The 15,955-nt window shown below is 39.5% G+C and overlaps 1 protein-coding gene across 1 annotated transcript in view; it reads left to right on the top strand.

Moving 5' to 3' along the window:
* Nucleotides 1-15,955, top strand: part of LOC128354043 (fibroblast growth factor 12-like) — a 55,457-nt gene that overhangs the window by 26,793 nt on the left and 12,709 nt on the right. The window contains exons 2-3 of the mRNA XM_053314286.1: nt 10,649-10,759; nt 14,250-14,353. Coding sequence (XP_053170261.1) covers nt 10,649-10,759; nt 14,250-14,353 — 215 coding nt within the window. The remainder of the gene's footprint in view (nt 1-10,648; nt 10,760-14,249; nt 14,354-15,955) is intronic.

Raw genomic sequence — 15,955 nt, 5'->3', positions numbered from 1 at the left:
CAATAAATCAATAAAATTGCTGTCAAATATCTGTAGGGAATTCACTTTTAAAAGCTGTTGAATTTGTGGATCTCTGATATGACAGAGGTTCCACCTTTCCATTAAAAACTCACACGACCAAACTATATTTTCTATCAGTCATTGTAAGGACAGGATGGAGCCGAAAAGGGTTTGGGATTTTCTTTGTTATTGGTTTTCCCAGAAGAAAGGAAAAATGTCATTTTAGCACTCTTTGTGTGCAGCTGGGTCTCGGCCCAGCTCTCTATTCAGCGTCTGAAGAGATGTTTGACCTACATGCTGTAGTGGAATGACATTTTCATGCTGGCTTGTGAAATACTGTATTGGCAAATTAATAATACTTTGTTTGACCTAGTCTGATTGTGCGTGTGATGACATGCATGATACAGTCTGAATCTTATTCTTATAGTGGACTTGCTACAGCCCCATACGCTGTTACATGACTGAGGAAACATGATCTTACTGTTGCACAGTCCTCTAGTATTAGTTTACCACTGGAGACCAGTTTTAAGCACGTGTACAGTAGACAAACCTAACATGTGAGGCAGCCCTTCAGTTTATCAGCCTGTCAATCTAGTCCGCCTCCTGCATTTTTAAACCCTTCATTCAGAGGAGCTGTCATGAGCTGAATACAGACAGTATGTGTGGGATGAGGTAATAAGGGGAGCAGGTTTCATTGTTTAGCCGGCTCTTAGTTCCTCCTTCAACATGTAATATACATTCTTTACTTGCCTGGATCTGAAATAAAATATGAAAAGAGTGAAATATGTTTTCATTTAAACAAGTCTCACTTTTTATGTTTTTATTTACCAAATTCTGCAATTCGTATATTTTCCTATAAAAGGTGAAAGAAATAATGTTGAAGGCAGTCTAGCTTTTTGGATTGATGTGGAAACTTGTGCACACACATTGAGAATGGAGACATAGGAGACATCATGTGTCCAGCAGTTGATCTTTTGAAATAAAAATATTTGCTCATAAATTCTGAATTTTCCAAGGGGAGGGAGAAGGAGAAGATGTAATTTAAAGACATATTAGACCATAATTATCATTCGAAGCAGGGTATCTGTCTGGAAGGGGTCTTTAAGTATATACTGTATATAAAATATACTCAATTCGCCTTCAAAAATCCCACATTTTCGTAAAAACTTAAAGAGGACATGACATCATTGTTCTCAGTAGTAGCTACAGACCTGCTGGAGTGATTCTGGACCATATACAATTACGCAATTAAAGCCCAATGGAAATGTTATCTGAAAAGCCCACCATAGCCTCTGGTAGCTCTGGATTTCTATTCTATTCTATTCTACTCTATTCTACTCTATTGCCCCCACACACCCCTTCTCTGGCCCATAATGAGGATGACAAGTTGTTTTTGAGAGCGCGTGTGTGACTGCTCGCTCGGCGCGTGGCTCCAGTTGCGGTGTGGCTTGCTCTCTCCAACGTCAAACCAGCCAAAACAACAACCACGAGGACATCCGGTCACCCCTTTCAAAATAACAGACAAAAAAAAAAGAGAAATAGAGCAAATATCACAGACGCTGTCTCCTTTCAAACAGATGTCTATGAAAGAAATTGTAGCTACGTTCACAGTCAGGCCTGCAGACTCTATAAAAGCATCATAAATTATGTTATCATCGTAAATAAGAGCAAGGACATTATAAAAGACAACTAAATGAGTTACACCAAAAGACCGCTTAGATGAATCTGTGATACTAGAGGGAGAAATGTGGGCAAAAGTCAGTGTTCATAACATTTAAAAGCATTTATAAAGGTTAAAAAATGAAATAGTTCATATAATTAAAGCAATGGGAAGGTGTCCTATTAATAGCCTGTATGTAGATATGATTAAATAGAAATTGACCGTGCTTCATGGAAGCAAAAAGTAGCAAAATACCTAAACCGACTCAAATTAGACCACAGACTTTTAGATGTTAATTACAGAAAGTGTATGAAACTCATGATCAAAATTGTCATACGTTCTGTCATTGTGTTACTTATAGGGGGAATTTTAGCGAAAATACATTTACTGGGGACTCAATGGGGTCCCTGAACCCCAGTTTGAAAATCACTGATCTTCAAGTCTAAAAGACGAATAGTAGGCTAAAAGATTAAGACCACAATACACTGTCATACTGAGAAAAGTAAAAACATGGTTTGTAAGTAAGCTTTTATTGTAAACGTATAGCCTCCTCCATCTGAAAGACGCCAATCCTGTTAAGCTTTCACTTTGAAAGTCAAACCGCCCATTTTCCGGTGCTGCTCTCGGTGACTGCCGCTGCTTTCACATATCTGGAGCCGCGCTCCCACCAGCGGAACACAAACGGACGCTTTCAGAGGACAGGGCAGAATTGCTTGATTATTGCATTATTTTCCCCATTCAGATGTTTTTCTGTCTGGGCTCGCCTGTTGACAATGAGAAGGCAAACTAACAAACGGGGTCCGGTAAAATCGGTTGGAGGAGCGGTTCAGTGACAGCTGCTGTTATCTGACTGACAGACAGACCGGTGAAACGTGACGGACAGGTAAACCGCTGTGCGTTTATAATCAATGGCCTGGGGAATATTGGCAACAGAAAATATGCAGTAAGGAGAAGTGGTGTGTTTATTTTGGACTTTACCGTGTTGTGGGGTGAAGTATGGGGCCGTTATAGCCGGTAAAGCGGAGACTGGAGGTTTGTGTCTGGTTTTGTCTGCGCTCCGTCCCCTCCGGTGGGCACAACTGAAGAGACTGGAGACACGGACGGAGACAGGGCTGTTTTTGTGTCGGCTGTTTCGGCGGAGACATGGCAGCGGCCATCGCCAGCGGTTTGATCCGGCAGAAGCGACAGGCGAGAGAGCAACACGCCCACCGACCGACTGCTCACCGGCGGCGGAAGAGCCCCGGTAAGAAGCAGGGGCTGTGCAACGGGAACCTGGTCGACATCTTCTCCAAAGTCCGGATATTTGGCTTGAAGAAGAGGAGGCTACGGAGACAAGGTGGAGAGGGGAGGGGGGCGACATGCATGCACATGCCCATTCTCACGCACGCCAATATGTTGATATGCATAATGCGCGCGCTTCCAAAAACATACAGAAACGCACGCACGCATATATACACTTTTACGCGCGACCATATTCATACACAAGCATCTTCACACGTGCACGTCCGGGCTGATACATACATGTACACTTGCGCGCACTCATCTCATACACTCGCACACACCCCTATCATGCATAAACACAGACTGACAGACTCGCCCTCTCTCTCTCTCTCTCTCTCTCTCTCTCGTCTCGGTCGCACACACGCACACGCACACTGTCATGTCTTGTAGTGCCCTATGGTTCAGTAGTTTCCAGGTACATCCATTATTGAAGCCACAGATTAGTCTGTCTAGTCGCTCTCTCTTCCGTCTCCCTGTGCATCTCTACCTCACTCTCTCATATTTTCAGCTCATAATTCAAAGTGCTCTATCACCATGATCACACTTTGTCTTCACATAACTAAAAACGTTACAATAAATCACAATGACAGCAGCAAAACACCTCTCTTTCAATTTGAAATGACACTTTTTTAAAAACTCCATCTTACTCAGATTTTTCTCCATGAATACAAAACAGTTTTTGTTGATGTGGTACTCAACATTTTCCACCATTCAGAAATTGAACATCACTGTTAAATTGTGGTGCGGATCCTGCCGTCAATGCATGGAGACATAATTATGGAAGTGAATGCAGATTAATGAGAATGTTGTGATTGTGCGCTGTGGTAAGTGTTTGGTTGCAGAGGCGATAAGTGCTGTTGTAATCAATTGATTGTGTGAGAAACCAGCAGGTGACGTGCATGGAGGGGACGGATGGAGGGAGGAGAGACGGAGGTAGGGAATGAGAGGAGGGGAGGAGAGACACAGAGGAGGCGAACGTGAGGAGTCATGTTGATAGGACTTAGTGTTCACCAGTTTGCTCTGCTGTGGTCTGAGAGCCAGATTCCAGATGGGAGTAGGAGGTGATCGCTTTCCTCCTCAACACTCCTCTCCTCCTTTTAACTCCTCGTACTTCCCTCTTCCTGTTTTTCTCCTTCACTCTTCAGTTGCTTTATATTCCTCACCTCCTCTTCCACCCTTCCACAACCAACCCCACTCCTCTTTTCTCCTTCCTTCCATCTCTTTCTCTTCAGTTCCCCTTTCTTACTTCCCTTGTTCTCCTCCTCCTTCTCCACCTCCTCTTCTATCATCTCTTCATTCTACTCCTCCTCTCCATTCTAATCCTCCTTATCTTAGATCTTTTCATACCTCTTTCTTCTTTCCTTTGCTCTCCTTCACTATTCTTTCCTATTTGGGAAGAGAAGGTGACAAAAACCTCCTCTCCTTTCCTATCCTCCTACATTTGTATTCCTCCATTCACTTTTATTTCTGACCTTTTTTGCACCTCCTTTCATCTCCTCCTCCTGCTCGCCTCTTCATTCTACTCTTCCTCCTCTCATCCAGTCATCCCCCATATCTTTAATCTTTTCATCCCTTCTTCCAGTTTTAATTTTACTTCGTCCTCCCTTTTTCCCTTCTGCCATTTAAGGATGAATACAGTAGATGCCAACAGCCGCTTCTCCTCTCCTCAGTTCTGCATTTGTTCCTCCTCCACTCCTTTACCATTTTCCCTTCCTTTCCTCCTCTTATCTCCTCCTCCTCTGTCCTAATCAGGCCCCCCACTTTTTTCCATCCCTCCCTCCAGCTTCATTTTACTTTTCCTGCTTTGTTCTCTCTTCTCTTTCTTCTCTCCTCCTCCATTTTTGTCATTCCCTTCTCTTCCATTTTCCTGTCACCTTTTTGCCATACTTCCTACTTTAATTTTTTGTATTCCTCCTCCCAGCTTTATTTGAGTTTTTCTCCCCTCTTTCTTTCATTTGCTGCCTCCTTTCCATCCTTCTGTCTCTCCCTCCTCTGTGTTCCCAGCTGTGAGAGCTGCTGGTGAAAGCTTGGCAACATCCACAATCTCTGTGTTCTGTCTTTCTGTTTCTCTCTGTGTGTGTGTGTGTTTTCTGTGTGAGAGATTTGCCAATATCCCCTACTGTCTTCCAGAGGTTTTGTGAAGGTGAGACAGGCAGATCCGGCTCAAACCAATCTGCAGCCTTCATGGCTCGATCAAAGCTTAAATGATCAATGCGGCTTAATTTTGCGTATTTTTTATCAGCCAGGGTGAGACTGACATGCAGCTAAAATTGGCTTTTTATTAGAAATGTGATATCAGTCCTCTTCTGATAGTATAGAGGCTCTTTCCTGTCCACAGCACGTCAGTATGCTGTTATTATTGTTATTTTTTGATTAGACATGTGAGGGAAGAATTAATTGTATCGCTGTTGCAGGATTTTTACTTAACAGTATATGAATTCAGCGGAAATTAGCTCAGCTAAAGAGCCTCTACTCGATTGTGAAACGATGGACAGCATTTCAAATTAATGTAAAAGATTCTCACTGAGACGAAATATTGGCTTAAAGTGTGCGGCCTTGACCATTCCCATCGGCTGAGTCACAACACCAGCCAGGAAAGATATTCTGTTATTACATGCCGCCACTGAAATGCACCTGCAGTAATATATCCATATCAAACAGGGTTGTAAATCCAACAGGAAGACAAATGTAGGAATGCAAAGCCAAGCTTGCAGGTGCACTCTCTGCCATACATCCACATCTATTTTAGTTATATTTAAACGTTATTAATTAAACTGTCACAGATAAAATATAGAAGACATGATAGGTTCTCGAAAAAAGATAAGAGACAATAAAAAACATTTCCAGTAGCTTCTTCAGGTTGTGCGTCACTCGCGCACACACAAAAGAAAGACGGTGAGATTGAGATATAGCTGATTTCAGTCTGTCTGCAGTGGACAGTGGGCTCTGATTTCGCCTCTGCTATGACAGACAGATGCTGGGCAGATAGACTGTTATTTGGAACCATATAGCAGCAAGAAATACCACAGCTGTCAGTTTGAATGATATTTGCATATAAATACATACTTTGGAATATTCACAGCAACGAGGAAACAAGAAAAAATGCAGTTAAAGTGAGAATGATAAGGATGCAACTAATGATTATTATCATTATAGGTGAATATGGCAATATTTATAATTGTTTAATATATACAATGTGAGAAAGGAATGAAAAATTACTATTTAATCACTATTTCCTGCAGCCCCAAGGCAATGTCCTCAAATGCAAATGTCTGTTAGTGAAATACTTATTTTATTCATGCTGTTGCTCACAGAGAGATGCCCAGCCTATATGGTTTTATTAGAACCAAAAAATACAGTTGCAGCAGTGAAACATAAGTCAAAGTACACAACATCTTATATTACTTTGCAAACAAACACAGAAAAAGTCACCTTCCTAAAGTGCCACAAAATTAAAATATACACTAATATCTAGTAAAGAAGAAGAACTTATCAAAAATGAAGGAAATTGTACAAAAAAGTTTATTCAATAAATCATTATATGATGGGAAAATAAGTATGAAATGCATTTTATGTCTCACCATGGCCTTGATGTTCCTCTTTTTTATTTGTTCAGGCCTTGTATCTGACACCATAAACATAGATGTTGCTAACAAGATAAAAACATTTTTTAAGCCCACATAGATTCACAAAACCCCCAAACCACAACCACATGTCTGTGCCAGTGGTGAGGAGGGCGGGAATAAGGGTATCTCTGGGTGTTAAAGCAAGGTTAAAAATGCATGGGAGGGAGCTGAACCACAAAGCTCTGTGTTGGTGTCGTGTCCCGCCCTCACCCTTGGTCATGAACTCTGCGTAATGACTGAGAAGATCAGATTATGGATATGCCAAAATGAGGATTCAGCGCTGGGAAAATTATACTATAAACTAAAAATATCTTTATCTAAGAAGTACAAATCTTAACTAACATTTAATTCATGTCATGTTATTCAGCGTGGGGCAGCTTTGCCACCTTGGGACTGGCTCTCCATACAGTGTGCTCCCCCTGACATAAGCAGGTATGGAAAATCGATAGATGACGTCAGTGGTTCCCTCTGAAATGCATTCTTGTCAAGGCTGGAAAAGCCTCTGAAGATGCGTTAAGACAACACAGCATTTTCAGTCTTCTTTAAAGACATTGATGACTTGGTGCATACGTGTGTAAAATCTGAACATTCTGTCTCATTAGTGCAAACTGAAGTGAAAGACTTTTTAATTATTATTGGAGATACATAATCAAACAACCTGCGTCATTGCTGCCATATTAGGGATGAAGGACATTTACCGTAGCTCAGCCAGATCTAATTGTTTTACCACTATTTGTATTTTAACGAGAAGTCTGCTCTTTTATGCACACTAAGTGTTCCTCTAATCACTTATCACTCTGATTCAAATGAGGCTGAAATGGTCGCATTCAGTTGCTTCTTGTAAATTCTTCAGATGTGTGATGTTGAGTCTCCTCAGTGTGTGTATTTGTGTGTGTGTGTGTGTAAACGAGAGAGAGAACGGAATACAGGAGGTCTTCGATGCATTGCATGTATAAGACACCTATACTGATATTTTATACCATGTTAAACAGTGTATTCAGACCCAGACTGGAGCAAATTAACTGACAATATGACACATCAAATCAGCGTGGCAGCTTGATGGGCTGACTGATTGAATCAGATCACATTATGATGAAAATATAACTGTGTGTTGTATGTGTGTGTCTGTGTGGATGGGGGAATACCCTGCCACTGGAACAGTCTGGAATCACGAGACTGTTGTCATGGCAACGCGAGAATGGGAATTTCCCTAGTAACAGACAGGACATGGAGTTATTGGGAAGAGTGGGAATTTCACCTTGACGACTATGGGAATGTCACTGTGGCAACGATTGCTCACGTCTGGTTGGAGTATGATTAAATGGATAGCTGGGTGTCGGACGGATGAATAGACAGATAAATAGATGGTGAGTGCATGCAGCAGTACAGTTCCCTGTGGAGAAGTATTGATTTTTCATCCATTACAGCAGGGATCTATGCAAACACCAACAATAACACCATTTGAAACTGTAATTGCATTTATAATAGGGCTATGATTAAAAATCTATATCAAGATAAATTATAGCACATGTACGGTGATGTTTGTCCTAAATGATTACAGTATGACTAAAAAAATCTCAGAGCTGATTGAATTTGAGTAAATCTTGTCCTAACTCATAATACAAAGTGCACAATCCAAAGTTTGATTTAAAATGTGCACACAAGTGCAGTCACAGTACAAAACTGGAGACTGTGACCTTGACATTCAAATCTTAACCTCTGGAAAAAGGTTACTGGGTAGTGGAGTTTTTCATATTAATGCAAAGCGACAATTTTAAATATTTTTTCCATATCTTGCTTTCAGATATATATATATGTTTTTTGGCAAATCTAAATGTTTTTCTACAAAGAAAGCTTTACTTAAAAATAAACTGAAGCCTTGAATATTCCTACCGGCTGACTCATAACACCAGTCAGGAAGGGTATTCTGTTGTTACATCTATGTTTTAACATCATACATAATCATATCTTAATTAAGATGTCACAGATAAAATATAGAAGACATGACACATTATTGAAAAAAAGATAAGAGACAATAACATTTTTTTCCAGCAGCTTCTTCAAGCTGCGTGTGAAACAGAAAAGGACAGTGAGATTGAAATGTGTCTGATCTCAGCCTGTCTGCAGTGGGCTCTGATTTCTCCTCTGCTCTGACAGACAGATGCCAGGCAGGTAGACTGTTATTTGGAACCACCAAACAACACGAAATATCACAACTGTCAGCTGGATGGACATTTACTTGAAATGAAAATATGGCTATTGTCATATTCATAACAAAAAAGGAAACTTGAAAACGGCAGTTATTTAAGAAAGGAAACTTCACTTTTCAAGACCTATATTTGGTTTCAAGTAGCCATGCAGGAAGTCAAATCTGTAAATGTGTGATTAACACTGCCAATCATTTTGATGGATACAAGCATTGGTGTTTGATAGTGAAGTGATGGGTTATTCTTCACCTGCACACTGACGACAAACCTCCTAGTGGTGTCAGCAAATGTAATGTGTGTATTTATAATCTAAAGATTTATCATTGACTGCTCTGCACAACATGCTAAGTAGTGTTTTGGGAATTTTGTCAATTTGAGTGCCGGTTGCAAGCTTCACGGCTCCTCTTCTCTCCTTCTCCCCTGCTGCACAAGATGGATCCTTCACAAAGATGGAAAACACCCCTGCCTCTCTTTGATATATATATATACATATATATATATATACAGACACTTCATAAACTGGGTCAGCCTGGGCTTTTTTTCTGTCTCTGTGCATTAGGGTATACTTTTACACATTTACTCTCTGTCTCTCTCACACACACATGTTCAAAGGGGATTCCCGCCCTGCTTTAGCGTAGCTGCACCGACCAAGGCAAAGTCAGCAGTGATGTGGTCTTTCACAGAGGGAGAATGGGTGTGGTCACATGAATTTGAGTGTGAGAGGAGCCATATTAAATAATCAGTTTCACCGACCAGCTAATGTGAGCGTATGGAAAAATCGTGCTGTCTACAGCAGAAAGAAAGTGATGATGATATAACGGAAAAGAACGCCTGTCTGTACCTGCTGAAGAAGCACTACTATTATCACCTACAGCTAACACAAGTCTCATCAGGTCTTTTTCTTTCTATCTTTCTATTAGCCTCTCATTCTCCGTCTTTATCTAGTGTCAGTCTTTGTCTTTCAGCTCCTTCTCATCTCCTTTCTTACTCAGCCTGTCTTTTTCTCTCTCTCTCTCTCTTTCCCAGCAGCTGTTTTATTCATTGTGTTTTATCTCAGTAATTTTGTATTTGATGGTGAGATGCAGGAACCATGCAGTGAGAGGCACAAACGACTGCATTTTAATTGAAGCAGTATGAAATGAACGAGAACAAAGTACTCAGTGACTAAGAATGTTTAAAAAACATCTGCATTGGAACAACAATGAAATGTAATGATGGAAACATCTGGATTTCAACTGCTGTAGATGTAGCAAAATCTATTTATTTGTAGCAGTAATTAAATAGATTTTGGTCACACCTGAGCATTGAAACATTGAAGAACTGAGATGGGGAGAGACCATCACATCCAAAAAGACACAAGCAATTATCTGACACCTGATACAGAAAATCATATCTGAAAACCATTATATCGCTCAATAGATAAATATTTAACAGTATGGACAGATAGGAAGCCGTCATAAGGCTGCTCTTTACTATCAAAAGTTCAGAAATAATTTATCAAAATTATTCAAGTGGAACAATGATCACGAAGGAAGGATTAGTCCAAGAATCCTGTAATGGATTGGATGTGCTTGATTAGTCTCTCCACAGGAAATCCCTCAGGATGCAGTGGGTCACACGTGGTCATCACGTGTGTCCTTTAATGCCAAATTGTGCTGTATCTCAAATGTGCCTCCCAGGAGTTGTGCAGAAATCGATTTGTGATGATGAATTTAAACGTAAATCATTCACAAATCATTCTGTCAAATATGACAAAACTTATTTTAAGTTTGGCCTTGCTTTATTTTCATTTACTTGTTCATGGTTAATGGCCATATGATGTATAGCGACTCAATTGTTCTCTCTGTGTCCTTGTCTGTGTTTGTGTTGTGTAGAACCACAGCTGAAGGGCATAGTGACCAGGTTGTTCTGCAGGCAGGGCTTCTATCTCCAGATGGGCCAGGATGGAAGTATGGATGGGACCAAAGACGACAGCACCAACTCCTGTTAGTAGACACACACACACACACACACACACACACACACACACACACACACACTCAAACACACGTTACAGTTAATTTGGGGAAATGTGCATTTTTAAAGGTAAACCTTTGGACATGTGGGCGGAAAACACTTGCACTTAATCCCAATCGTTAGTGCCCAGAGCCCTGCTGACTTTCTGCTTACAGTAACCAGTTAATTACATTTTGGCTCCTCATTTATCAACAAAGCTTAAGTACAAGTGTGTAGAAGAGCAGCATTGTGCTTTTCCTGACAATGCATGATTTTGAGGCGCAGCAATCTGAGGAGAAAAGAGAAAATCAGTGCTCAAAACAACAGTGAGGGGAGTTGCAGCCCAAAACCAGAATTTCATCATAGCAAAGGAAAAGCCATGACAGTCTCTCTTAAGGCAATGTGTCAGTCTCTCAATCCTCCTCTGATTGGATAAAGGTTGAGAAAGTCTCTTCTCATTGTGAAAAGGAGAAAATGGGACCATAAAATCCAATGAATCCTAGTAATGTTTCCTATTCTAGCTATACCATATACACTCCATTCACATTGACTGCACAGTATATGCCATCTTAAAGATGGCAATGAGCCAGTAATATTGTGTTTGGACTGCCTCTGTTTGTTTTAATGGAGGATTCAGGACATTTGAGAGAGCACACCAACTGTTCAGCTGAAAGCGACAAGTGGATTTTGTTCTTAAGGCTAAGTTTATTGGACCTCTGCACCCAACACTGCCTTCAGGGAGGAACTGCAGACAGATGGCTTATTGATTAATGTAGCCGTTGCAATATTCTGACATGCTAGTCTTAGAGAAAATCAAATGGTAATCAGTAATCACTACAGTAGGAAACTCGTTGGTCCAAAGTGTCCCTTTCATATTGGCTGAGCCGGTTGCACTTTGGTGTCCGCCTGTTGCAGCAATGCCCCACTTGTTTACTGTGATTTTCTTTTTTTTTTTTTTGGCAAATGTCTTCACATCACCATTAAAAAAAAAAATTCTGCCACAGCTTGGCGTGTAGATCAAACAGAATTCACTGCAGCTCGCACTTGTTGCCAAGCTTGATTTTTTTCCATTTGTTTATCAGTTTGTTTGGCTGAGCCGCCTTCAGCCCAGAGGAGACACCAGTGACATTTCCTGAAGCATTTATTGAGAAGGTTGTTACCATCTCTAATCAGCCGAGTGCAAATCTTTATGTTAATGAAGGCTGTGCACAAGTGTAACGGTGGTTTAGAAAGAGTGATATTTATCAAGGGTGATTACTTGCAGGTGTACTTTTGCACATTGAATACATTTCTTCTGCTCAGTCTGAACACTGTAAATGTTGGTTGTTGGAGATGCTTAACAACCATTTCTATGCAACCTTGATTAATGAGGGCTTTGGTATCCCAGGTGTAATCAGTCCTTGATTATGTGTTAATAAATAGAACATCGGCCATCAAGCCCTTCATTACAGGTCATTGTTATGTTATGATTTTATATATATCAATTACACAATTTTTATACATGTAGTTTCTCCAGCATAATGGAGATCTGTTTTCATGGCTAGACATTAAGGGTAAGAAGAAAAATATATTTAAGCTTCAATTTGAAGCTGAGAACATTTACCATATTTACTTTTAGAAATATGCACATTAATAGTGAAATATCACCCCTGATTTTATCAACCAAACAGTGACATACTAAGGATTTGTCTCAGATTTATTTTGACATTGTTTCTGCCATAACAAGCAAACTGTCTTTGCAGTCAGCCGGCTAATCGATACCTCTGTAATGATAAGAGGCAAACAGGTTAAACGGGTGTGATTTCAACTGACCTCAGCGGGAGACCGAAGAATTTCCACAACCTTGAAAGGTCATAGCTTGTGATGGCCAATTTTCAACATCACAATTGTCACATTTTCACAATAGAGAGGAGCTAGATACAGGATTGTATCACAGTGCAAAATACTGTACAATCATATTCATTGTCAGTGTTAATTGTCCATTGTGAATTTTGAAGGCTTAAAAGTTCTTAAGTTTTCTTCATCTGATCAGTCCCCCAAAATTACAAATTCCAATGTGATTGGAATATTCATTATTCATTTAATTATTAGTTATCTGTAACAGTAATCCCTTAGTGTAACTGAACAGCTGACAATCCACTGATTGTGATCATAATGCTCTGATCTATTTTTTAAATATGATAATACAAAACATTTTGATAGAAATAAGCAAATCAATACAGACGTGTATGAGAGTTGTCTTACTGCCATCTGCTTGTAAACCCCTTCAGCATTCATTATATGATTTCTCTTGTTTAGCTTGCCAACTAAAAGCAGATGTTACATAATACACTGTATCAATAAGCTTGATTTCTTTTTTCTTCTTTTTGTACTTAGAGATATATTTCAACACCATTTAATCGAAATATTTAATTTGAAAATTAAAAAAAGAAAAAATATCTCATAATTAGACCCATCTAGAGATATACTAAAGGGATTGCAGGAAGTGAACAAAACACCAGTGACACTATAATTGTCATTTTAAATATCTGCCCGAGGCTACAAGGGTGTGATCAGCTGTCTGTTCATTTACCATCACTGACGCTGTTCTTCAAATAACACTATGAATATACAAGAATAGGCTGATATTAAAATGTTATGGAACAGTTACTTAATCCCACTTAGTCAAAATGTGTTAAATATACAATGTTCTTCATGCAGAAACCTTTTAGTTTAAAAAAAAAATCTTAAATCTATCTTATTATTTTCCATGAAGTCAGATTAAAGAAATCCTCTTAACTGAACAAACATTGCGTGAAACTGCTCATTTAAACTTCTTGCATGTCATGTATTACTACAGCTGTGTATTATTAGTCATATTAAAGCCATACAGTTACAGATATAAAGACAGAGAGTTGACTGACATGAATTTGACATGATGCCAATAAAAGGTCTTAATAATGCATTAAGTTTTATATCTTTTTCTAATTTTATCTACATGACTCACTTTTACGTGAGTCTGTGGTATGAGATGTTCTTCCACGAGGCCCCAAAATTATTTTTCATTTTAAAATTTGAATCTATTATTAGATAACACATTTATATTGTAATACTTGGCACCTGTGATGATACAAATCGATGGCAGTCTGACAACTCTTATATAACTGAGATATATTGATTAAAGTCTCGGTCATTTTAGAAAATAGTCATGTAGCAACACCTTAAGGAAATAACTGCTTATTGGTGTTTGGTATTGATTGTTCATTCTCATAATATGACCTTAATTTTATTATAGAGCTATAGAAAGTGTAGGCTTTAGGCTGAGTATGTTCACAATTTACATGTAAAGCAGAAGTTAAATTTTTAAAGATAAAAAAATGCTTCTTCATCTCACAAACTCACTAAATGAGCAACATATCAACTGACATCACATTTCTCAGAGTGCCGACTTCAAAAGGAAAAACACACACATCAAGTCCATCTGTCTGTTTTTGTCCTCAGCTCTGTTTAACTTAATTCCTGTGGGTCTGAGAGTTGTGGCCATCCAATCAGTCAAGACTGGCCTCTACATCGCCATGAATGGAGAGGGTCACCTCTACTCCTCGGTGAGCATGTGCACACACACACACACACACACACACACACACACACACACACACACAGGATATATGCAGGCGTGGATACACAAGAATGAACAATTCCTAAAGGCCAGTGTCTAATAAGACACATTTAGTCTATTATGTCTCCTTTATTCAGACTTTTTTTTGTATCTGCGTTAGGCTTAATGTTTCTCTGTGAAAAATTGTGGGGATTAATTGAAAAATATCTTTTGTTCATTCAGATTATTCTTGGCAATGTGGTTTTAAATTGTGGTATTTTAATGAAAGGAGGGTCATTCATAAGGTCTCACTTTATCCATAAGAGTAAGGTGAATCTTTTCCAGATGTAGCTCTCTACATATTGCTTACATTAGTCAATGAAGCTGAAGTTCTGAAGCTAGAATGAATGAATGAATCAGTTACATTCTTTAAACAGATTTCACTCGCTATTTTCTCATCAGAGGAAGCATAGGGTAATTTTAGTTCAACTCCGCTGAGTTAGCCAGTGTAAAGCCTTCCCTGTGTCCAGGGACCAGGGTCTGTCTGGGGAGCCCCGTCTGCTCTGTCTGAAGGACGGCACGCTGAGCAAAAGGGGGCAAAATGGAGCACTTACTGTACAGAAGAAATTAAATAAAACTTTAAAGGAGAATTTAAGGGACAGTTTTGAATAAAAAATAAAATCCAACTATCAATATATGATAGTCTGTGCAGCTGCACAGAGATGCATTTGTTCAACCTTTTGAATTACATCAATAATAGGAAAGACTGAGGCTAAGGCTTTAATTGTCAAGAGGAAGCCACTGTAGTGTTGTCAGCCTAAAAATTATATGAGGTTTCTTTTTTAGTTCCTGTGAAAAGCCCAACTGAGTTTTGGAGACAAGACAAGAATACAGAGCTACAGCAGGCAGTGCATAATATAATAAAAGCATGAATCACTTTTTTTCCCTTTTTTTGCCTAGTCAGAAGAGAATATGAGAGACCTCATTTTTGAGGTTTTGTAAGAGATGAAAACAAGGCTGTCGACTGGGTACAGGTTCATTAGACAAAGAGAGTGAGAGAGCAAGACGGAAAAAGAGGGTTAAGTTATAGAGAGAGAGATAAGTTGCTTTTATTCCACTAACACATGCGTCAGATTTCGGACAAGTGCACGTTAAATGACTGTTAATTGTTCTACGTATTGTTAATTGTTAGTTGGAGTGTCCTTAAATGTCATCCCATACGCATTCCCTCCCTAAACATGAAAGATTCTGAATTGTAAATGCAAACTGTATAATGAAAAAATTAGTTAAAACCTTTTCACATCACTGATGTGAGTGGAGAAGGAGGTGTAGGGGATGTGAGGTGGAGGAGGTGCGGTCGATTGCGAGGAGATCTGCTTGAGCAGAATATGAATTATTTCCATGCTGTGTCTTCAGAGAGAGCTTGCACTCCTTCCCTGGCATCTCCCTCACATCATCCCTCTTTTTACCCCCCTTTGTTTCTTTTTTCTTTTATTTTTTTTTTGGATATGACAGGAGCCAAAGAGGAAGGGAAAAGGATGTGATGTGAGGAGAAGAGAAGAGAGGAAAAAAGAGGCGTTAGAGAAAGAGAGAGAGGGGATGCGGGGAA

Source organism: Scomber japonicus, chromosome 24, assembly GCF_027409825.1.
Source record: "Scomber japonicus isolate fScoJap1 chromosome 24, fScoJap1.pri, whole genome shotgun sequence".
In the NCBI taxonomy this organism is placed as follows: Eukaryota; Metazoa; Chordata; class Actinopteri; order Scombriformes; family Scombridae; genus Scomber; species Scomber japonicus.
Note: the sequence above shows the minus strand (reverse complement) of the source record. Positions and strands in the feature narration are given on the sequence as shown.